Below are 24,067 nucleotides of genomic sequence, written 5' to 3'. Positions count from 1 at the left end.
CTAATCATCCTGGAACAAGTATGGATAATTTAAAAATAATCACATTTTTATGGGATCAGCCATAAAATGGAGATGGGTTTGGAAGGAATTAAGAAAAGGGAGACCAGACTTGATTCTGGTCCAGGAGACTCACTAGAGGAGGAGGGGGACTACAATGAGTATGTCTCCCCTCCCCTCCCCTCCTCTGGGGGACAGTGGTTTGCCTCTCAGGGAACATCTAAGGCTTGTGGGGTAGCAACATGTGTTGCGGATAAATCAGAATTTAAACCGGAACAAACCCTTAGTGATCCTGATCTACATTACTTGTTTATCAGGGGCACATTGCAGGATCAGTGGCTGACTATTATGCACCAAACAACCAACAGGAAGAATTTTGGGGGGGAAACTTTGACAGAACTGGAAAATTTTAGTTTACAAAGTATAGGGCAGAACATGTCCAGAATGTGAATTTACCTTTACAAAAGACCTGAGTGTTCTACTTGTGATCAGTATGTTCCATTTGGTATTGAAGATACTAATATTCTTCAGAAAGCTGTAAATTAATAGATGCCCAGCATTTTCTACCTTGAAGCTTGAAGTATGAAAACATTACTAAAGAGCATGGAGAATTTATATCTTATTATATTTCTTACTATCTTTCTTTTCAAGCATTTAGTTGACTATGTAAATCATTACACAACATTTTATGCTGTACACACACTCACACAAAGGAATCTTACATCTCTCTGTTGGGAAATGGAAAATCCTGAGCTTGGAGAGTTGAAGCAATACTGTAAATCTCTTTCATGATAATCAGCCTTGTAAATGTAAATACAAAATAAACATAAGCAGAAGGGGAAAGCCCCTAGAATTTGAACTGAAATCAGCTCTAACATTTGGAGACCTAGTGTCCTGAAGAATATGTTCATGCTTACAGTCAGGGCTTTATCCTTTTCAGAGTGAATTTCCAAAGCTTGTAAAAGATGAAAAGACTTTTAAATAACTAAGGTTTCTAAGAACCAGAGGAATAGATGGATACTTCGTAATGCTGTAGAATTTGCAATGAAATAATAATAAACCCTCCTGTGTAAATAGCCTTTGAGCCTTATGGGTACTTCAAAAAAAATCCATTTGGGAAAAGAAGCGGTCTTAATTTTTTTAAAAAAAGAACACATTTACGCTGCTGGCCAAGGTGACCCACTAGCAAATACACTGTGATCAAAGTCATTTTGAAGGTCCTTTAGGGAGTTTGTATAGGTCACACATAATCAGTGCTAAAATAAAATAGATTGGCAATCTGACTGGGCCAGGGACTTCACCCAGGGTTTTTTTAAAAAAAGAATCTGACTCCTTATGAGATTGTAGATTTACAGGGATCTGATGACACAACTCAAATTACACAGTCTTATTTATTATTGACTATCACAAAATGCATTATGCAAAATGAGGATGGCAGGTTCTTATCATAGGATATAGAACCCATGTAAAACAGTCAAGTCCAATACTATGTATTTTAAATATTAGACAAAACCATATGCTCAGTGGATGGAAGCAGGTATTAAAGTCCAAGGAGGTAACTTCATAGCTGGCCAGAGAGAGCAGGAGCTAGAACTGAGAAGACATGAAGCTGTTAAGACCTCTAAAATATTAGAGAGCAAGAGAGTTTTACATTTGCAGAAGCCATGTTGATTCTTCAGCAAGACTTGTCCTTTTATATGCTTGATCCATTTATCCTAAATAATACTTTCCACCAATTTACCTGGACAGACGTTAAGCCAAGTGGCCTGTAATTTTCTGAATCCCCTTTAAAGAACTGGTATGGAGGCCAAGCTCAGGGACACATTATGTGTTGAATGAATTTATTTCGGTCACTGACCAGAGTGCCACATTACATGTTAGAAGATCAGCTATTTGATATTTGAGTTCTATAAGAACTCTTGGATAGATGCCATCTGCACCTGATGATTTGTTACTTTTAAATTTCTTAATGAGGCCTATTTAGCTTACTTCTTCAAATGTCCTTCCTGAAAAGGTCAATTTAGGCGCAGGGTTGTGTCCTACGTCTTCCACAGCGTGCAGACATATGCAAAGAATTCATTCAGTTTTACAACAACCTCCTTATCCTCTTTTAACAAACATGTAGCTCCTTTCTGGACTAATGGTCCAACTACCTCCCTAGCTACTTTTCTGCTTCTAATGTGTTTCATAAAGTATATTCTTGGCCTTAATGTTTTTAGTGATATCCACTTTTACTTTGTTTCTAGTGTTATTGCCAAACTACCAGTTACTTAAATGTATGGCCACATTTCCTCACTGTGTCTCCTAGGAGTGTTTGATGAATATGTTGTCTATTCCAAGCACTGGATTAAAATACAAATTTCACTGGGCAAACTTTAAATAGGAAATTATTGAAAACGATCAAACCTCATTTCTAGAAAATGTAGAAATGATGGCTGGAAGATATACTAGCAGACCTGCAAAAGAGCACCTCTGTATATGTGGATCAGGGTCTATTGAGGATCTTGTATATTATATTATATATGATTCACCTAGAGCCAAATTTAATCTCCCCTTTTCAGACCACCTTGGCCCACCTTAGACGTTCAACCAGATGTCTTTAAAATTAAAAGGCTATTGGCAGAAGTTGATAGGGTGGCACTATTTATACTAGCAGCAAGAAAGATAAGGACAGCCTTTATGGATAATGCAAGTGCCAGACCCTAGGGATGCTGACCAGAAGAAATGGTTTTTTGGTGTGTGTGTTTTTTTCTGGACATTGGACATCTGTTTTAGTCTAGTGCATGTAAAGTCTCGTTCTGTAGTTATTTGATTTGTGCTTGTATTGTGATGGCCATTAGCTATAAACAATAAAAATTGATTGATTGATTGATTGATTGATTGATTGATTCAGAAAATATATGAAGTGTAGGCTACTGTGAACAGAATGGGTTGGCAGTAGAGGGAAATTATTTATGTGGTCCCCCATTCAGATTCAAATCTGCTTTGTTTTAACAAGGTGGCTGAATCATGTGGCTATCAGACTATGCCCTGAGACCTGTTGTATGCTATTTATTTAAATAATTTTTACCCTGCTTCAATATGGCTAACCTGATTCAAAAACACCCACCCACCCCACTCACACATGAAAACAAAGTTCACCACAGCCAATCACAAACAAGCAACCACACTCTAGGCTAACCCCAGCTTCTCTCACCACCAAAGGTACACAAGCGAATAGCAAAAAGAACCTGCACAAGCGATGCTGACAACCCCCCCATACATTAAATAAAATAGAAACTTTGCCACCTGACCCCACCCCCACCTACCATGGCTCCCTCCACCTCTTTCCCCCCTTTCTTCCTAATGTAACACTAATGTCTCAACAAATGAAACTGACCTGTAGAAAATGTAACTTGAAAAAATAGACATTGCACATATTTTTGTAAACCAAGAAATCTTTAATAAAAAATACATTAAAAAACAAAAAACAAAACAAAATGATTAATAGAGACAGGGAGAGAAATAGGAGGAGAGGGGTGGGGGAACCACACTCAGGTATCAATTCTTAAAGTTAAAGTTCTCTGAAGCTGAGATGGAAATAGGTCAGGTAGTTTGATGGAATAGTTGCTGCTAGAAGACACTGAAAGATAGGCAAAGCCAGCTGGTCTCTCAGAAGAGCTGTTAGAATAGCCGGGAGCAGGCATAGGCAACCTCTGGCCCTCCAGATGTTTGGGACTGCAATTCCCATCATCCCTAGCTAACAGGACTAGTGATCAGGGATGATGGGAATTGTAGTCCCAAACATCTGGAGGGCCAGAGTTTGCCTATGCCTGGCCTTGAGTCTCTTCTCTCCTTCAGCTGGAGCCTGATGGAGTGCCTGCTGCTAGGTGATAGCTGAGTTGCTAGCCCACAGTTTTGCTTCAGAAGCAATGACCTTGCACAGATTTTACCTGCAACACTAGAGACCCCAGTTAAAGATCTCTAAGGAACAAAACATGCCCCCATAGTTGCATCATAGAATATTCAGTCTATTACCTTGGGGGGAGGGATGTCCCTAAAAATTGGATTGATCCTTGGAATTAGATGAAATCTAAGAACCTTTTGGTTGAGATGGGCTTACCTTAAAGTGGCAAAGGATCCTGTCCCCCCCATAAATAAGACAGATCTACAATGTCCAGACTAAGACAGATCTACAATGTCCAGAAAACACACAAACCAAATAAATAAACTTTGTTGTTGCTTCACACAATGGCTGCCCTGAACAACTCAGTAGTGTTTGCTATATTTGTCCAAAAGGGATTGATGCTATGTTAATAAAGTAGCAACATTTCTTGCGGGAGGCAGAAGATGACTGCCCTTAATACAGTGGTGCCTCGCAAGACGAAATTAATTCGTTCTGCGAGTTTTTTCGTCTTGCGAATTTTTTGTCTTGCGAAGCACGGTCAAGTCGCAACTGCACCTCTTCAAGCGGTTTTAAGAAAAAGGAAACAAACTTGCAAGACGTTTTCGTCTTGCGAAGCAAGCCCATAGGGAAATTCATCTTGCGAAGCAACTCAAAAAACGAAAAACTCTTTCGTCTTGCGCGTTTTTCGTCTTCTGAGGCATTCGTCTTGCAAGGTACCACTGTAAATAAGAAATCTGTCCCTCCTTGCCTGCATGTTAAGCCCATGCCACCAGAAAGTTCCTATAATTCATTCCCATGTTGTTGCTTTGTGAAGGATGAATAGTTCCCACCCTTAATAGAAAATGCTTGGTTTCGAGATAGTTGGAGCAAGGCAAGAGGATTGTAATTGGAAATGTATTATTGTTGAATGCAAAAAAGTTAGACAAGTACTTATTCTCTTTTTCCCTGGCAAATCACTCAGTGTTTAGGTTGTATAGTAGATCTAAGACTTAATCCTTTCACAAATCCTTATCAGATGTCTAACTAAGCAACTGTATCCCTCTGGGGTGGAGTATTGTTTAGGTTAGTTCATCAGGAACCATTACAAATCAATGGATTAGTTGCAGGCTCCTGGGGATGCTTCTCTGCAGTTAGATAAGGGTCTCTGGCAATGCCTTGCTTTCTCTTGGCTCATTGCACTTTGGGAGAGAAGTAAATATGTTGGTTGAAAAGATAGTTCCCCTCCACCTCTGCTGTTATTACTGGCAGAGAGCCAGAATAGCTTGCTAACAGCCTGGCTCACTGCTAGGTGACTCCTTGCTTTTAATATTTTGTTCTCAAGGGAGACTCAGACTGCATCTGTGAAAATAAAAAGACAGGTTTCTGTATCAAAAAGCATTACTTGAGATGTTGCCCAGTTTATTTACTTGTATTGCCAGATATATAGATGGGATGCCAGTACAAATATTTCCATGTATGTGTCCATTCCTTATACAGTGAATAACAATGAATTTCATTGTTGGACAATATATTACACAAAGTGGCACCTCCCTCCTTAATAGAGGCAATTGAATTGCACTGAATTGCTAATTGCTTTTGCATTCATTAGTTTTATCCTGCAAAAATTTAACTGACTCATCATGAAGGAAATAAAAATGAGACTTTATATGATAAAAAACAACCCCTAATATTTTGAGCAAATAAAAATCAGAGCAAGTTTTGCAAAGGATTGGAGCTCATATTGTATATCATTAAAATATTTTCTACCTGGAAATCTGGACATTTTCTTTCTTTCTTTCTTTCAAAAACAGTGTTCTTCCTCATTTCTATTCTGGGCTACTATAACCACAGAGCAAAATGTTCTGTTGGCTTTGTCTTTAAGTGGCACCCTGACCATAGGCAAATTTATTTGGGAGTTAATAGGACAATGCTATGCATGTTTACTCAGAAATCCAGTTGGGTGTCATTGGGGTGTATTTCATCACAGTAAGTGTGTTTAGATTGCAATCCTAGTCAGTTCATTTTTTTCAGGGGGTATGCAAGGTTACGCAGTACCGGCACCTCTTTTGTTGTTAAAAAGTGTGACACTGTAACAACTTCATGGTGAGTACCGGCACCTATTTTTCTCTTCCCCTCGCACCCAAACTCTGCACACTCTTCCCCCCCCCCAAACTCTGTGTTCTCTCTTCCCCTCCTGCCTGAACTCTGCGCTCTTTCCACAGGGCGTGTTGCATTTTGTAGGTGTCCGGTCCCTATTATGGGAAATTTTGTGGGTGCTCGGGCACCCAGAGCCCTGAGGAGATGGCACCTATGTGTGGTGCTCATTTTCTAGTGGGGTGGGGTAGAATTTGTCCTTTTAGTTGTTTTGTACATTGTTGTTTTTTCCTTTGCTTTTTAATTGATTTTACAGGCTTGTATTTTATCTTAAGTTGCTTTGAGACTTTTTAAAAATAAAGTGACAAACAAATGTGAATAATAATACTAATAGGTTGATGATTGGTGCCAGATGGTGCAGACAAGAATGGAAGGGCTGGCGGTCAGCTACCAAATGATATAAGGCAAGTTTTCTACTGCTACTATTCATAAAAATAAAATGCCCTGTGTGGAACACAACTTGGAACAGGTGTTATATAGAGCTAGGCAGGCCCATGTTCTTAGCTGAAATTAAAGGTGGCTTTTCCTGCTTTAGCCACCATGTGAGTGATGCTGCAGCATAGCAGAGACTGAGGCAGGAACACCTTCAGAGCTGCTCTAGTGGTCATGGGCTCTGCTTTCTGAATTGCTGGTTTGAGTGCCCCCAACACCTTGCACCCTATCAGGACACCCTGCTTCTACTGATTTCTATATTTACTTTTACCACAAGATGAGATCAGTTCCTTTTGTCGAGTTTTCAAGTTTTAAAATTCAGATGTGGAAGTTTTGTGCACTGTTGACAATATGAAGTTTCACCAAATGCAGTTCCATGTTTCTGTATGTACCACAGATTATCTCATAATAGAACTAAGAAGCTGGTAGATGAACATCTTTTCTTGGTGCAGTTCATGCAACTCATAAATAAGAAATTCACATAGAACCAAATGCACTATTAAGGACCAAAAAACTTTTTATGATGGAACAGTTATAATAAATACCTTAATGTGTGTGTGTGTGTGTGTGTGTGTGTGTGTGTGTGTGTGTGTGGTGTTTTTTTAAGTGAACAGTATTGAAAACATCCTGGCAGATTTCATGGTCTGGTTTGGCAGTGCATGACTGCATCAAATATTACTGTGCGCAAGTTTTTCATCTCAGTAGAGAAACTATGAAAGACTAGGCTTTGGACTCAGCTTGTTGTTGTTTAGTCGTCTTAGTCCTGTTCGACTCTCCATGACCCCATGAACCAGAGACTCAGCTATAAAGCTGCAAATACAGTGGTACCTCAGGTTACATACGCTTCAGGTTACAGACTCCGCTAACCCAGAAATAGTACCTCGGGTTAAGAACTTTGCTTCAGGATGAGAACAGAAATCGTGCTCCGGCAACGGGAGACCCCATTAGCTAAAGTGGTACCTCAGGTTAAGAACAGTTTCAGGTTAAGAACGGACCTCCAGAACGAATTAAGTTCTTAATCCAAGGTACCACTATAAAACATTTTAAGTGTGTTTTAAGTGCAATATACAATGTGACATAGATGGCGATGGTGAGCCTTAAGGAAATTCAATGTATTTTTAAAAAGGTTTTTATATGCGTGTAGATTCTACCCTGATCAGTAAAAAAAGTTCTGCAGAAAAAGCCTACATCTGCTGTCAAGAATTTGGGTTTGTGATTAATGGCTGCATAGTCAATGTGCTTTGGCAAATTGCCAAGAATTTTTTTAAAACCCAAACATAGAGTCAGGGTGCTCCTTTTCATAATAGAAAAATAATGTTCTGCTGATAGTTTCATGAGACTTTAGAAACAAGTCCTCACAAGAAATCGTAAGTCCTTCATAGCCAGCAGTTTGTATAGAGGCCAAGTGTCCATGAAATAGCAACTGTAGCTCTTTAAAATATATTTTTAGGTCTTTTGTCACATATCCTATAATTGGTCCATCCCTGCCCCACACCAGGGTGATGGAGTCATTATGTCAGTATCAAATAAGTATAGGAATTTGGCATTGTTTATCTGCGCTACAAATATAAAGGTAAAGGTAAAGGTACCCCTGCCCGTACGGGCCAGTCGTGTCCGACTCTAGGGTTGCGTGCTCATCTCGCTCTAGAGGCCGTGAGCTGGCGCCGTCTGAAGACACTTCCGGGTCACGTGGCCAGCGTGACGAAGCTGCAGCTGGCAAGCCAGCGCCAGCGCAGCACACGGAAACGCCATTTACCTTCCCGCTATAAAGCGGTCCCTATTTATCTACTTGCACTTAAGAGTGCTTTCGAACTGCTAGGTGGGCAGGAGCTGGGACCGAACGACGGGAGCTCACCCCGCCGCGGGGATTCAAACCGCCGACCATACGATCGGCAAGTCCTAGGCACTGAGGTTTTACCCACAGCGCCACCCGCGTCCCTGCACTACAAATATACAAAGAACTAAACTGCAAAGAAACATTTCTGTGGTGCAGCAGGACTGATTTCCCAGCTTTTCTTAGCCCTATGCAAGTTCCATACCTAAAGGGCTAGCTCCTTCTGTGTAATCCTCCTTGTCCACTGAAGCCCAAAGAGGAAGCCCCGATTGGAACTACCACCAAAGTCTACTGAGATTGGTGTCCCTACTTGATTCCCGTATATACCCAGTAGATCCCTACAGTCTGCAGTTTCCAAATATCTCAGAAACCTGCTCCACAGTAACTCATAGCAGAGCTGTTAGCATGGCTGCTCCTATTCTGTAAAATAACAGTCCTTTCATGACATGACAGGCATTTTCCAGAAACAATTAGCAATATTCCTTTTCCAACAGACTTTCCCAGATGGATAACTGGGGCTTTTCCATCACTGTCTGTTTGGTATTGTTTTAGTTTTGTTTTAAATCTGTTGTTTAATTCTGCTGTTTTCTGCATTTTTTTAGTAGTTTTTGTTGCACATTGCCTTGAGACAATTATGGTGACTATAACTGTTGTTATTATTGCTGGGGACTCAGGAAAGGAACACACTGTGTGAAACTCCTGTTCTGGGAGATCCTCTTTATTGGTCTTCCAACACTCACAAAAGACCTGTTTGGGTTTTTGCACTGATCAGTGGCTGCATTTCTGCTCTTTCTTGATACTGTTGTTGTTCTGCTGCTGTTTCCTTTTGTGTTTTTAAATGTATTTAATTTGTGTTATTAATCATTAACATCATTAATGATGTTAGCTGAGTTGGAGGATAAATAAATTGTGCAACAAGATTAAATAAAAAACAGAAAGCTACAAAGTGACTGACAGCACCACGGTAGGTGCTGCCACACTAAGGGCTAATCCAGACTTCATTTTGCACCACACTTTCCAGGCACAGGTCCACGTTTTGTAGGCCACACAGGTTTTGTTTTATCCCACTGTTTACCTGAGAAAACCCATTGTTCAACTCTGAATCGGAATAAGTTGACACAATTTGCTCACTAAGGCTGCAGTCTAACCATCATGATGTTGACGACTATGAGAGAGTATTAAAATGAATTGCAGGCCTCCATCAGCAGAGAGGAGCGCCACTGATGAAGGAGGGGGCTCTGCTCTGAGTGGCTGGGAAGCTACTGCTGGTGGCCCTCCTCCTGGGGAGCATTTTACCACCCTGTTCTTTAATTTATATTTAAATTGGCACTGAATGGCTCGTGTACACACACACCCAGAGAGAGAGAGAGAGAGCACTTAAATTAAGGAGTTTTATCATGCCAATTTAAAAATTGTTTTAAAAAACTGCTTCCTTTCCAACTCCAGCCATTTTAGCAACGTGTCTGTTGTTTTCAGTTAGAAACTTCTGGTGTAAAACACGTCTGTTCCAGTAATGCAGCACTTTGTAACAAGGCATAGCAGAAATCAGCCATAAACAGCTTCAGTAAGTACTATGGTGCAGATTAAACAATTGATTTAAGCAGTGGCTGCTCAGGTGAATTGTACCCTTCCCTGCCCACATGACTTTGTCATGTCCACTAGAGTGAACAGAATGTGTCAGGATGCACCCACAGAAAAATCACAATATTCCCAAGAGGGTAGAAAATCAGCTGCAATTTGCATTTGTAGCTTAAAATGGAAGAACAGTGATTATAGCTCTAGGAGCAGCCTAAAGCTTTTGGCCTACCCCTTTCTCAATTCTACAGAAAATAATCCTCAGGGTAACAACCATAGTGGCAGCAGAGATAGGACAGGTATCACTGAGTCTAAAGAGGGCTACTTTTCTTTACAGCTGGCAGCATAGGGAGAGGTTTTTCCACAACTGAGAAGTTTTAGGAACCCTTCATAATATTCTTTGAAAAATTAAAATATTTCATTGCACTGCAGTATTAGTATATTCACATCCCTCTTTGTTGAGCAAACAGCAGCTCCCTATTTTCAGAGAGGCAGCAGCTTTGGCCGTGGCAGGCAAAAGGATTTGTGAATTTTAGCAACCACTTTGTCCTTTGCATGGGGACTAGATAATGAACAAATACAAAACAGGGCTTGTAAAACATTCACAAAAGCAAAGTAAAAGCATGCCCCAATTTTATTCCGTCTATGATACGTTTTATAGGTTAATGCAAGAAACAGGATGTGCGCATCATTAGTTTGACCCAACAGGGATGCCTTTATAGTACAGCAGCTAGAAGGGTTACTTCTACACCCAAGTACAGAGACTCTTCCCTCCCTTTTCCTTTTGCCACTCAAGTGACTCTATACAGTGTAGAAATGTCCTCATGGTGTCAGCATTCATTGTTCCTAATAGGAACAGAGGAAACTGACATACTGAGTCAGACTCAGTCCACGTAGCTCAGAATTCTGTGCACTGACTGGCAGTGCTTCTTCAGGATTTCGGGGGGGGGGGGCACATTCCCAGCTCTTTCTGGAGATACCAGGGACTGAAACTGGGACCTTCTGCATGCAAACCAGATGGTCTATAATTGAGCTATGGCTACCTCCCTGGGCTTATACTGTACAGGTTTGCTTTGAATACAGTGGCTTTAAATCTTTTGTAATCATTTGAAATTGAAGGGACAACCTGTTTAGTTGCCACAAGGAAGTTCAGGTGTCATGATGCTATAGTAAAAAGTGGAAGTCTTAGTTATGAAATGTCAAAATTATACTTCTTTCCCTGCTTTTTTTAATAACAGAGATGGAACCTGGAGGCAGGAAAATTGTTCTGCTTTAGGAATGTGCTACTTGAAGCCATTGCTTCAGATTATTTCATAAGAATGCTGGGCTTGATGCAGAATACATTTATGAGTAAAAATCAAGAGCAGAGCCCAACAGGACAGTGACAATAATCCACCAACAGCATACAAATCAATATGGCTAACCTGATCCAAAACACCCACCCACCTCACCCACACACGAAAACAAAGATCACCACAGCCAATCACAAGCAAACAATCACACCCTAGGCCAACCCCAACCTCTCTCACCACCAAAGGAACACAAGCGAACAACACAAGCAACGCTGACACCAAACTCTACATACATTAAACATAATAGAAACACTGCCACCCCACCCCTATCCATCTTCCCCCTCTCCACCCCCCTTTCTTTTTTCTTTTTTCTTTTCTTCTCCCCCTAATGCCTCAACAAATGAAATGGATTTGTAAAAATGTTACATGGAAAAAAATAAAAATACGAGGCACTACACTTCTGTAAAACAAGAAAATCCTGAATAAATAAAAAAAAATAAAAAAATAAAAAAATTTAAAAAAATAAAGAGCAGAGGATTTGATTGTAGCTATATGGGCAGTTTTACCTTCCCCAGTATGAATTCCTGGATAATATTTTTTAAAATGCTGTAGTTCAGCCTTGCTGTGCCAATGGGAAGGCTGCTTTTTTACAAAGTGCATATATGCCTTGTTTATCCCAAAGCAGAAGGAAACATGGTAAAGACTTGCAGATATTTACTGAAATATATGTACATAATGTACTTTAGTATAAAAACAGTGGTAATCACAGCACATTTCCTTAACACTGGTCTCCAATTTGGGTAGTTCAGTACAAATGGTTACTCCGAAAACAACAAAAATAAACATTTGAATCTTTAAACAAAACTAGATGGTTGCTGATGCACCACCCAAACTGTATTCAGTGTGACCATCTGCTTTGATAGAGCAGCAAATGGGCGTGGGGACACACACAGAGGAAAGGGTGTTTCTTAACTTTGTTGTTGTTATTATTTTAAAAATGTAATCTCTATCCAATTGTTCACAAATATATTATGTCTATATTTTGTAACTGAGGGTTTCTTCCCCCCTTCTTCCTCTATATTTTAATATGCTGAAGGCTATAAATAATAAACTAAACAAAGGATCACTGGAGTAACTGAAGTTCTGTTCATCACCTAGCACATAATAAAAATGTTATGCTTCTCTTATATCAATGAGTAAAATAGGTGGTTCCCAATATATCTGGTTTAATTTCACTCTCATGGACACATTCTGTTTTCACATGGTATTTTAAGTCAAAGGCCCTTCAAAACAGCTAAAATTAGGTATTAGCTAAAATATGTCCAACTATCTGTTTTATCCACAGGCCTTATTTGCAAACCTTTCTGTCTTCTTTCCCTAATCCATTCTGCTTTCTGTCTCTATCTTCTAACTATCCTCCATCTTTCCAGATGCAGGACGCTATGGGCTATGAGTTACCCTGGGTGTACTTTGTCAGTCTGGTCATCTTTGGATCCTTTTTCGTTCTTAATCTGGTTCTTGGTGTGTTGAGCGGGTAAGCTGCTGGTTTTGGTGTTATTTTTTCCCCCTCATGCTGCAGGGCAAGACTCCAGAATCAGGGTTCGTCTGTGTCACCAGAATCCTTTAATTGTCACAAGCAAAACCAAGGGTTATATTTGTTATGATTTCTACATTGATTCCCCAGACTGTGTCTTGCCTGTGTCTGACAGGCAAGTTACAGCACAGTATACAGTGGTTGGAAATTCACTTGATAAGGTGACCAAATACTTAACTCAATCTATACTAAAGTAGGTAGAAAATTTACTTCCTGGTTGGTTGAACCGAACAACAAATTCAGCACTGGTGACTCAAGTTCCCTTCAGCTGGAGCCTTGTAATGCTCAGGAATGGAACTTTCCACACTAATTATCATTCCACTCTTCCAGGTCAATGATGCCATAGGAAGGGGCTGGCCCTGGATCTATTTTGTTACACTAATCATCATAGGGTCATTTTTTGTACTTAACTTGGTTCTCGGTGTACTTAGCGGGTAAGCAGTACCTGGAAAAATGTTTGGAATTAATATTGTTGTTGTTTAATTACACATGCTTCTGTATTATTCTTTATGTTCTTTCTCTTGGGTTGAAGATATGGGCCCTGATCCAACATATTCCTAATGTCATCTGCTAATGTCAGTGGGATTTGGATCAACTTTACCTTATAAATGGACAGTGAAAGTCTAAATTAAAAGTATGGCATTAAGCAGCCTAAAGTAGTGGGGTGGGGGTTGAAAGCCAGCACTGCCAAAAGCTAGCAGTGCTAGGTGTGGAAAATACTCCACACCCTTATATATAACATTGTTGGGATTGAAACTTCACCCCGATATGCAAACTGTTGCCCCTGGTGGAAGTAATGAATATAGTAAATAACATTATCATAACTAATGAGCTTATAACTAGAATTTATGAGTGGTTTACATGGGGTCTCAGTAGGGATTGGGAAGCACAGGTCTAATTACTTTGATTCTTATTGGCTTGATAAACTGACATCACAGCAGAACTGGCAAATGTTGGCTACAGTGGTGCCTCGCAAGACGAAAAGAATCCGTTCTGTGATTCTCTTCGTCTAGCGGTTTTTTCGTCTTGCAAAGCAAGCCCATTGATGGATTAGCGCTATTAGCGGCTTTTAGCGGCTATTAGCGGCTTATCTGCTGATCGGATCAGCTGATATGCGGCTTAGCGGCTTAGAAAAAGGGGGGAAGGGGGGAAAAAAACCAGCAGGAACTCGCAAGACATTGTCATCTTGCGAAGCAAGCCCATAGGAAATTTGTTTTGCGAAGCACCTCCAAAACGGAAAACTTTTTTGTCTAGTGAGTTTTCCGTCTTGCGAGGCATTCGTCTTGCGGGGCACCACTGTATGTACTTGTGTGTCACAGAGGATTTTCGAAATTTTAGAATTTGAATTCTAAGACCCCTGAGTAATTTAAGCACATAAGTTGTCTATATGCCATAGGCCTTTTCTTGTTATTACATTAGTGAAGCAGTTTCATAACCATTTAATGAAATGTTGACCATAGAGAGAAAAATAATACCTATTGCTTATTGGGTGAATTCCATTAATTTCAATGGGATTATTCTGAGAATGACTAACGTTGGATATCACCCTATGCATGTGACATCATGGTAAAGAATTGGTAAAAAATGAATGGAAGTATATGAAACAAATTTTAACCTACTGATGTTATGATTGTTTATTCAATTTATATCCCATCCTTCCTCTGGAAGGTGCTTCTCAGATTATTATTTTTCTTGGCTAACAACTCTCCATTGTAACTGCATTTAATCATTGAAGGACAGGGCACGTTTTTTGTTTGTTTTTGTTTCTAGCCTTCTGAAAAATGGGGGTCAGAAACAAAAATAAATGGTGGTAAAATAGGAAAGATTTCAATTTTTACATTTTATACATGTCAATTGAAAAATGCAGGTTGCCCATTAGCTGTATAAACATTTGTTACCATACACACTTAGCAGATTGCGGATTTGTTCTGAGGAAATTGCCCACATGAATGAAAGGGTAGTTCAGTCAACAAGCCTTTTGATAATTTGCTTTCTCGGTATGACAGCTAACAAGCATAAATAATTTATGCCCATTGTAAGATGTGGAACTGAATGGAAATTGCAGTCATTTCACAGAATAATGCCAAATAGGAATCATTTGGAGGTCATTCTTGGTCATATATTGATACTGAATAGATTCAAATTAGCACCATAGATGGAATTTTTTAAAGAATTTCATTTGATATTCCCAGAGACAGCAGGCCTTCATAGATCAGATTTTAAGATACTGGTTTTTGTACTACTTTGCTATTGTTGCTGTGGAATGATTTTTCAAAACCACTAATTTTTCCAATATTATCCTTGCAATAACTCAATAGTAGAATTCCTTATTTGCCAATAATATTGGCCATTTGATTGCCCTTTTCACCCATTGCTGTATTTTTTATTTGTATATATTTTATTTGTATATATTGCTTGTTTTATGTTGCTATGGCCGTTGGCTAATGCGCATAAAGTTTATCTTATCTATCTTACTCATGTAAAAACACACTGATTCCCGGACAATCCGCGGGCCAGATTTAGACGGTGATTGGGCCAAATCCAGCCCCCGGGCCTTAGTTTACCTACCCATGGGCTAGAATTATTTTTTTAAAAAATCCTTATTTGCAAGCAGAAAGTCAAGTTGTCAGATCTCTACTTTAAAAGATTACAGGGAGCAGGATGGGAAATAAGGATGGGATTCATTATTTCTAGTTGATACTTTGGGAGCAGTTGGTACACAGCAGCTTTGAAAATGATCAGACTATCTAAAGAGGCATCAGACAAATATGAACACTAATTTTTCCACTTCCTGGTTCCCCATACATTAAAGAGTGTTAACAATATTCAACAAGCCTTCAATGTGGAATAATGTTTATACAGTGCTTGGAAGGAGAAAGGCATTGGATTTCTCACTATCCATCTTTTGTTTACAGTTCCATGCCACAGAGCTTCAGCTTATATTAGAAGCACTTTGTTTTTTCCACATTTGTCATATTTGTGATGTATCCATCTACCTTATGGCAAAGCTGTCTTCTAGAACTGATCTACTGAGCTGTTTCTGATCTTCCTGAGGGTTAAGTAGAGCTTCTTGCAATCCTCCACTTTAAAGTCTTTATTATGAGATTCCTAAGAGAAGATGGAGCAGAGCCTGGCATGATGACAGATATACATCGGCACATACAGAAGCTTGGAGTTTTGCCTTGAGTTGAGAAAAGACGGTCCTTATGTTACTGCAGTACAGATAATAGTTTGTTCAAGATTATTCAGAATAATATTTTCCTGCAAGCAAGAAATAATAACAAAAATAATCATTAATTCTCTTGAGATACAGAACAAGTAGCTGACATTACCATCTTAAAGATAAGTCATTGTGTATGAAACAGAGGAATCGCATGTATTAATATGGATTGAAATTAATATGGACAGCCAAGTTACCATAGCAGGAAATTTATAATCTCCAGTGCAATTCAAGCTAATTCTTTTCTATCTTTCTTTTGGTCTCCTGTTCTCATCCTTTAATCCCCTCCCTCTTGCCAGGGAGTTTTCTAAAGAGAGAGAGAAAGCAAAAGCTCGAGGTGACTTTCAGAAATTGCGAGAGAAACAACAGCTGGAAGAGGACTTGAAGGGATATCTGGACTGGATAACTCAAGCAGAAGATATTGACCCAGAAAATGAAGATGAGGGCATGGATGAAGAGAAGCCCCGAAACAGTAAGCAACTCTCCTCTGTTTGTCCTAGGGTGTCTAGCCAGCAATTAATGTTCTTTATGGGCTGCATTAATGAACCTATGCTCAGGAACTTAGAAGGGTGCACCCAAGCCTTGCTAAGATAAATTTTGCCATACTGCAACACTATCAGTGTTTGCTACATAAAACTGGAGAAGGGAATGGAAGGTCCACCACCAGAGGTGTTGTGTGGCAGCAGAAAAAATAAAGACACTGTCCATGGTGGAAAACAAAACCAGGTACTCCAAGGGTGCTTGGGGGCATGTTGGGGGAGGCTGTGGATCCATAGGATCCCATTTATTCTTGGTCCCCTGACACACCCACCCCACAGTGCCAGCCAGGATAAAGAGATGCATCTTCCAGTCACCAAAAACTATATGGTGAAGTTGCCAGACACACCTCTGTGGTGAGGAATTATAAAACCTTTGGACTGCCACAGAAAATGCCCTCTCCTGCATTACACACACACTGAGCTTCAGAGGACAACAGATCTACCAAGAGGGTTCCCGCTTAATACCCAAGAGGAGCTGTTGGGAAGCAGACAGTCTTTCAGATATTTGGGACTTGAGTTGTTTAGGGCTTTAAACACTATCATGAGCACTTTAAATTGGGCTCAGAAACAAAGAGGCAATCAATTTGTGAATGCTACTCACCTGTTGGTTTCTCTTACCTCCACTGAGAGATTGATACTCACCAGTATTAGGAGCAGTGCTTAAAAAAAAAAATAGGGGTGCTCTCACTTTCCTACTCATATTGAAATACCACCCCTCAATGAGGCCAAACTTATATTCGCAAATGTTTAGGGGTATGCATCCCCCTGCGTCCCCCCAGAAAAAGCACTGATTAAGGGGATTAGTAAGAATGCTTCTAAAATCCACCCTTCTTTATTTCTCTCTGGATTTTATTAGTGTCATAATGCCTTGTCCTGGTCACATGGTGGCATCAATGTTTTTGCTTTCTGTCACTGTGTTTTCAAAATTTGTAATCATGACATCACATTCTTAATATCACACTGAGTGCATAACCCCCCCCCCCAAATGCACATAGCTTTTTCCTTATTAAAATATATGTATCTTAATGTAATGGTGAGTACAACTGGGTGCTAAAAATAAGTCTGTGATGCTTTAATGTGTCCTGCAAATGGCCTAGCTGGGGGTGGGGGGTGAACCCATGATGAATGGGAGAAATGAAGGGCTGCAACAAGAACCAACAGTGCAGTCACCATTTCTGAAATTAATTAGAAAATTTCATTTTGAATAATTGGAAGACAGGCAAGGCAGAACACTGTGGAAGAGAAATCTGTCCACCCATGGGCACTGGTATTTGGCAGTGTTTCAGATAATGAAATGGGATACAGAGAATCTTACCCTTTCATGCTCTTTTTTAATCGGCATAGAAAACCTCTACTCTTTATTAACTCCTGGGGATATTTTTCTTTCATTTATCTTGAAATACCAGGTCTTGAACCTTTCATACTATTAGCCAATTAACAGACAGTTCTTTTGTTCTTAACATTCATTGTTGAAATGTTCATTATCAGCTATATTCTTTTGGACAGGAAAACCCAAAATATTTCCATAGATATACTCTGCTATCCATGTCAAATACCAAATAAATAATACCTGATCAATTCTTTATATGGCCAAACAAGCATAGATTTTCATTAAAACTATATCCTGTCTTTGTGCAGGCACCTTCATTAAAACTTTTGCTTGAGTAAAAACTCAAGAGATAAGCCTTGGAGAATGGTGTTAGCTCTTTAGCTAAATGCTTGCATTTCCAAAATCAACCAAATTTATTATAATTTATTTAATATGACTATAGAGTTATTAATTATGAAAAGGAATTAAGAGAATAAAGCAGAGAAATGTATTTGTGTATCAGACTTCTATCCTACTTTTTAAAAAGAGTGCTTTAATACTATTAAGAGAGATTCTGAATAGATTTTCCTAAATTACTGCTGAATCACCCCACTGAGCGGCTGATGTGCACAAAGGAAAAAATGCAATTGAATTAGGATTAGATATGCCCCTCACCACGGATACAAGGGTAGTCAGGGAAGGTAGCAGGTTTCACTCACATCATAGTGGTGCATCCAAGTGTATCCATTTCCTTTTCGCATACAAATAAGTTGTTGCTTTTCAGTCATATGGAAAAAAGCAAAGCATTGTATTGGAGACACTCCCAACTTGTAGAAAAGATCTACCAACCAGCCTTAACTGAAAGAGTCTGCACAGAAGTGTACAACTTGTCTATGTGCTCTATGTTATGCACTATAGCTCTCAAGCATACCTACAATATGCTATTGTCTCTCCACATAATGGTGGGAATTAGCTAGTTATATAAAAGGAAGAGATATGCATGCATAGGTCCCAGATTCAACTTGTTGCATTTCTAGGTAGTACAGGGAAAGTCTGTATGTCTGAAACTCGAGAGCCATCACCAGTCAGTGTAAACTGTAAACAATATTGAGCTAGATGGGCCAATAGTCTGATTATAATAGCCAATAGCCTGACTATAACGACATATGGAATGTATAATATTAAAAATGGGAACCCATTATGTTAAATCATGTATACCAAGCACCCAGTTTCAGAGTGTTACTCAAATCCTAGAAGGCTTATGATAGATGCATACTGAAGATTGAAAAAGGAATGCATTATGAAGACAGTTATTGGATGACAGACAGTATTTATGCCTGCTGGATATACAGATAATCAGTGATATAAGATCTACCATTGAAATTCAGGACTTAATGTCATTTATTGGTCATTAATCTCAGAAAGTAACCAGTGGTATGTTTTGTTTTTGGAAGAGATATTACTTTAAATACTATAATGTTGGTGCCTGAATTTCAACTTTCAGGTTTGCTTACCTACTACCTAAATGCAAACTTGGCTCCTACTTTGTCTGCTGAATCAATGCCACAAAATCACACAGTAGTTCCTTAAGTTGTTTGAAATCAATCTTGAAGTCCAGAGCGCATGTCGGACCACCACCAAAACTTGAGTAGGGACAGCAACATCATATTAAGAAGCGCTAGATTAACTGATGGACCACTTGGTTCTGGCAAGGGAATGATGTGATAATGAGGCTTCAGTTCCATACCACACCATACATTAAAACCACACGTCTTCCCACAAAGAATCATGGGAACTGTAACTTAATTACAGGATTCTTTGGGAGAAGTCATACACTTTAAATATATGATGGGGACGAGACCATTTGTTCATGTCAGATTGGCACAGAAGTCAGACAATGAAGAAAATAATCAAGCAGAAGTTGGATACATCTTTGATGGGGTTCTTACTTGCTTCATGTTTGCAGTTTAAATGGTACCTCTTATTTGCAATATTGTTTTCATTTGTAATTAATAGTTAAAGGTGTATTTCAGATGTCGGATTATCTTTTGTTAAAGCTTGGTGAGTTTTACAACCTGAACCTACACATCCAGAAATAGGCACCACTGAGTTCAATACAGCTTAGTTGAAGGGAATTGTGTATAGGACTGCATTCATGCTAATTCTAATAAATAGTGTAACGTGGGCATAGTTGTGGACTATTTGGGAACATGACTGTTGGGGTTATCCTGATGAGCACCTGCGCATCATATTTACCACTATGCCATTGCTTAGACCTATAGGGATGTAAAAGAAACACCTCCTCTTATAGGATGCAGTTGAAAACTAGCAAGACTTTAACAGGACTGATGCCCAGAATCACTCAGATCCTCATGTAGTTGAGCTAGAAAAACAATGGAAATCTATGTATCTCCCATCTTAACTATGTAGAAGTGGCTAAGACAGTTCATTTGGTGGTGACAGCTACAAGGGTTTTGGTTGTATATCAGCGCTGTCTGAATCTCAATGGGAATATGATGTAAGTGAGTCTGTATGAAAAAGACAGAGGTTAGAAAAACAGACTGGGGCATCTGATGGAAAGAAGGAGACTGATAAATGGTTCAAACTTTCACAGGAAAAACAGATATGTATTCAAAAGCAACAACAATTTTATTGGATGGTTTTATAGGATGTTATTGACCTTTTTGGTCACCTTGATATAAAATGATTTGGGAGCAGACGGGTAGAACACCCACCAGGCTTGCTCTTTCTGCATTCATTTGTGGAAGCCAGGGAGCTTCAATGGGGTTATGCTGCTTTCCCCAAATGCTGGTGCCTTAAGAGGTTATATGAAAAATAAAAGGGCTGCTTACTAAAACAGCCCACATTATATTGTTCATGGGCAGTCCCATAGTTTAATTTTAGTGGCTGAAACATGGTATGTATGAGTGTGTGCACGTGTGCATCCAGTTCAGTAGCGTAGTCATTAAATAGACAGCTACTTTGCTTCTTGGTTTTTGTTCACTAATAGATGTACAGGAAGTGTCAAGGAAAAGTCAGCTTCCTTTTGGAATGGAAGTTCAACATCCATATCTTCTCAAACCCACATTATTCCCCCTCTGTATTATTCAGTTTCCAGGCACATAACCTGATGGAAAGGAGTTAGAATATTTTGGCTATCCTATATAGCTGGAATATTTGGGGAGCTCTTCTTGTATTAAAAAATAACAGCCAAGGCACAGCGGCAGCAGAATTTGCCTAAGTGAAAATCATGAAATAGCAGAGGTTGGGAGCCAAGCTGTTTATCAGTTCATCTCCTTAGCTCACCAATTTAGCATCTGGAGAGCAGTGCCATCCAGACCAATTCCTTTTGCTCCTCAAGCACAAATACCACAAAACAAAATACAACGTCATGGAATGATTTATTATCTGCCATCAAAAATTGATCGAAGGGGAGAGTGCAACAGTATCTACTTTTATCTTCTGCCACTGAAGTGGAAAATAATCATTCAGTAACCAAGGAAAGATTAGCTGCAAATTCTAACAATTGTAGGCGTTATGCAAGAGAGCCTGACTAAAGCGCCACAGGAACAGCAGTTACTGTGGTGGTGGAATACACTGTGTGTGTCTTGGGGGAACAGGGGGAGAATTAGACACATGCCAGAACTTTCACAGAGAAGAAACTATTGTCATTACTTGTCACTATGTCATTACTTAAGGATCCATAATTTATCTCATGCATGCTGACTTGAAAGTAAATGCTGCAGCTGGCACCAATTTTATCTGGGATTAGGGAATGTGTCTTCCTGGTCAAAGGATTTGTCAAAGGACAACTAAACCAATATTGTTGGTCCTACATTGCTTGGGGCTGCATACACACCATTCATTTAAAACTTCCCTCAGCGAATCACGGGAGCTGGCATTTAACTCTTATAGAGCTGCAATTCCAAACACCCTTAACAAATTGCAGTTCCCAGGATTCATTGGAGGAAGTCATGTGCTTTAAATGTGCACAGCCTGGGTATGTGCACAATCTGGATCCTGCCATGGTTTGGAAAAATTAACAATAAGCAATGGAAACAACAGTCACTAATGTTAACATTACTGAAATTCCCAGTGTTTCACTTTAATTAATAGTTTTATAGCTTCTGCAGTATGTGAGCAACTCTTATTACCTAGAGAGGGATTCAACAAGTTTTCAAAATAATTAGGAGCCTATTTTATGTTTCTGGTGCATCTCTCGGGCAGCAGTAACATTGCTTCATTGTTCCATAGTTTTCATTGCCTCCGTGTTCCTCTTCTTGTCTCTCTGTTTCAAAGGAACCTGTGATCATGAAACAAAATGGAAGTTGAAAAAGAAAGCAACAATTTTAAAATAAAAAATAAAAACTTATCACCAGCCTTTCATTCTCTTCTCGTGGTTGCTATCAAGGGAAGGTAAATTCTGTCTAGTTGAATGCAAAATAGAACCAACCAGTGCACCCAAGGATAATCACGACAACGAGGACAAAAGGAGGAGGGAGAGAAGAGTCATTGGCTTGAGTGTCAGGGTCCAATTCATTTGGGATGATAATAAAATGCTTAAAAACAAACCTGTATTAATATTATAAGATTCTAATTCTAAGGAATCCCGTTGCCTGCACTTTGGCTCCAGAAATTTGTAGCCTTTAACCCCTCTATTATTTTGTTGTGGGATAGTTCACATATTATCCCAATAGCATGGTAACCTTTGATAAACCAATAAATTCTCCAAGTAAATTGGCTGAGTGGTTACCATCAGATGCTGCAAGATTCTCTTGCCATTCAAAAAAATACAAATTTTCAAAGCATATCAGGCCTGTGCATCACAATAAACTTTAATTTTAGAGAACTACCCAGAAGCTCCAAACTGCCTTTATTTTTTAAAAAAGAAAATTGGTGCTACACCTCTTCTTCTTCTGCATGGAAGGAGAAAGATTGCAGAGTGAGAAACCTTTTCCTAATCCCACCTTAGAAATAAAAGTAAAAGTTGGTTTACAAGGTACCAAGTCTATTTGATAGTTTATTTTTTATTTAATTTCTCAAATTCATATATTATTTAACTACAATTGTCTCTAAGCAGTGCACAAAAATCTCAGTACAATGGAAATAAAAATCAGTTAAAATAGCCACATGATTTAGATTTGTTACAAGCACATTGTGACCTGCCTTTTGGAAATCAGTCGTGTAGGGCCACATGGGGAATTGTGCCTCAGGCTGAAGGAGCTGTCCTTAGTGAAAGGATATATTTTGTTCCAGTTCCTTAATAAAAAATTAAGATGTAAACAACATCCTGATTCATAGCCATACCCACACATAACACGTGGCAGTGGGAAAAAGTGCACAGTTTTAAAGTAGGAAGGGAGTGGAAGTAGAAGCCTTTGGTTAAAGAAGAACACCTACCCATACATCTGAACTGTTTTTTATTCATATTAACATTACCACAGCACTGGAGTCTGCCGTACCCGTGCAGCAGAGATAAAATACAGATCTCAGCCACACTTCTCATTCTAGTACAATTGTGTCTTCAGCTGATTTCAAAAGTGGGTATGGTGGTTTAAAATAAATAAATTAATTATTAAATTTATATCCAAATCTTCTTCCCAGAGGGGATCAGAACTGCATGGGGTGATCATAGGAGAAGACAAAACCTCCATACTCAGCAGGCCACTACAGGACCACAAGAACGGCCTTTTCTGCACACTGTAAGACCTAGGGTAGCAAATACAGGGAGAGACACTCCTTCATGTAACTGGGTCCCAATTCATTCAGGGCTTTGTAAGCTAAACATAACACCTTACATTGGGCCCAGCAGCAAACAGGAAGAAAGTGCAATTCTCAAATAATTCATTTTATGTGATCTTTTCTTGATGCACTGCTCAACACTCCTGTGGCCATAGGAGCCACCTCCTAGGAGCTGAGGAGGCTTTGTGCCCCCCATAAAATATTTGAGGGGGCCAAGCCCCCCTCCCCAAGTTGAGCATAGAAACATAGCATCTTAGAGCCAGAAGGGACCTAGGATCATCTAGTCCAACCCCCTGCAATGCAGGAATCTCAGCCGAAACATCCATGACAGATAGCCATCCAACCTCTGCTTAAAAACCTCCAAGGAAGGAGAGTCCATCACCTCTTGTGGGAATCTGTTCCACTTTGAATGTACATTGCCATTCAAATCATGTGCATGCACTGTGTCATGTGATTATGTGGGGCAGTACTTACCTGCCTCCCCCCATATCTTATTTAAGCTAGCACACCTGCC

At 39.4% G+C, this 24,067-nt stretch overlaps 1 protein-coding gene across 5 annotated transcripts in view; it reads left to right on the top strand.

The window, feature by feature from the left end:
* Window positions 1-24,067, top strand: part of CACNA1C (calcium voltage-gated channel subunit alpha1 C) — a gene marked incomplete at its 5' end in the record, with an annotated part of 472,020 nt that overhangs the window by 291,498 nt on the left and 156,455 nt on the right. For 3 of the 5 annotated variants that reach the window (XM_081209739.1, XM_081209741.1, XM_081209740.1), the window contains 2 exons: window positions 12,580-12,683; window positions 16,263-16,435. In XM_081209739.1, the coding sequence (XP_081065865.1) occupies window positions 12,580-12,683; window positions 16,263-16,435 (277 nt within the window). Of the gene's footprint in view, window positions 1-9,820; window positions 9,847-12,579; window positions 12,684-16,262; window positions 16,436-24,067 lie in introns of those variants that run through there. The other 2 variants (XM_081209742.1, XM_081209743.1) reach the window with 2 other exon arrangements.

The sequence above is a fragment of the Podarcis bocagei genome (genome assembly GCF_964188305.1).
Source record: "Podarcis bocagei genome assembly, chromosome: 10".
In the NCBI taxonomy this organism is placed as follows: domain Eukaryota; kingdom Metazoa; phylum Chordata; class Lepidosauria; order Squamata; family Lacertidae; genus Podarcis; species Podarcis bocagei.
This window is presented reverse-complemented; position numbering and strand designations above follow the sequence as displayed.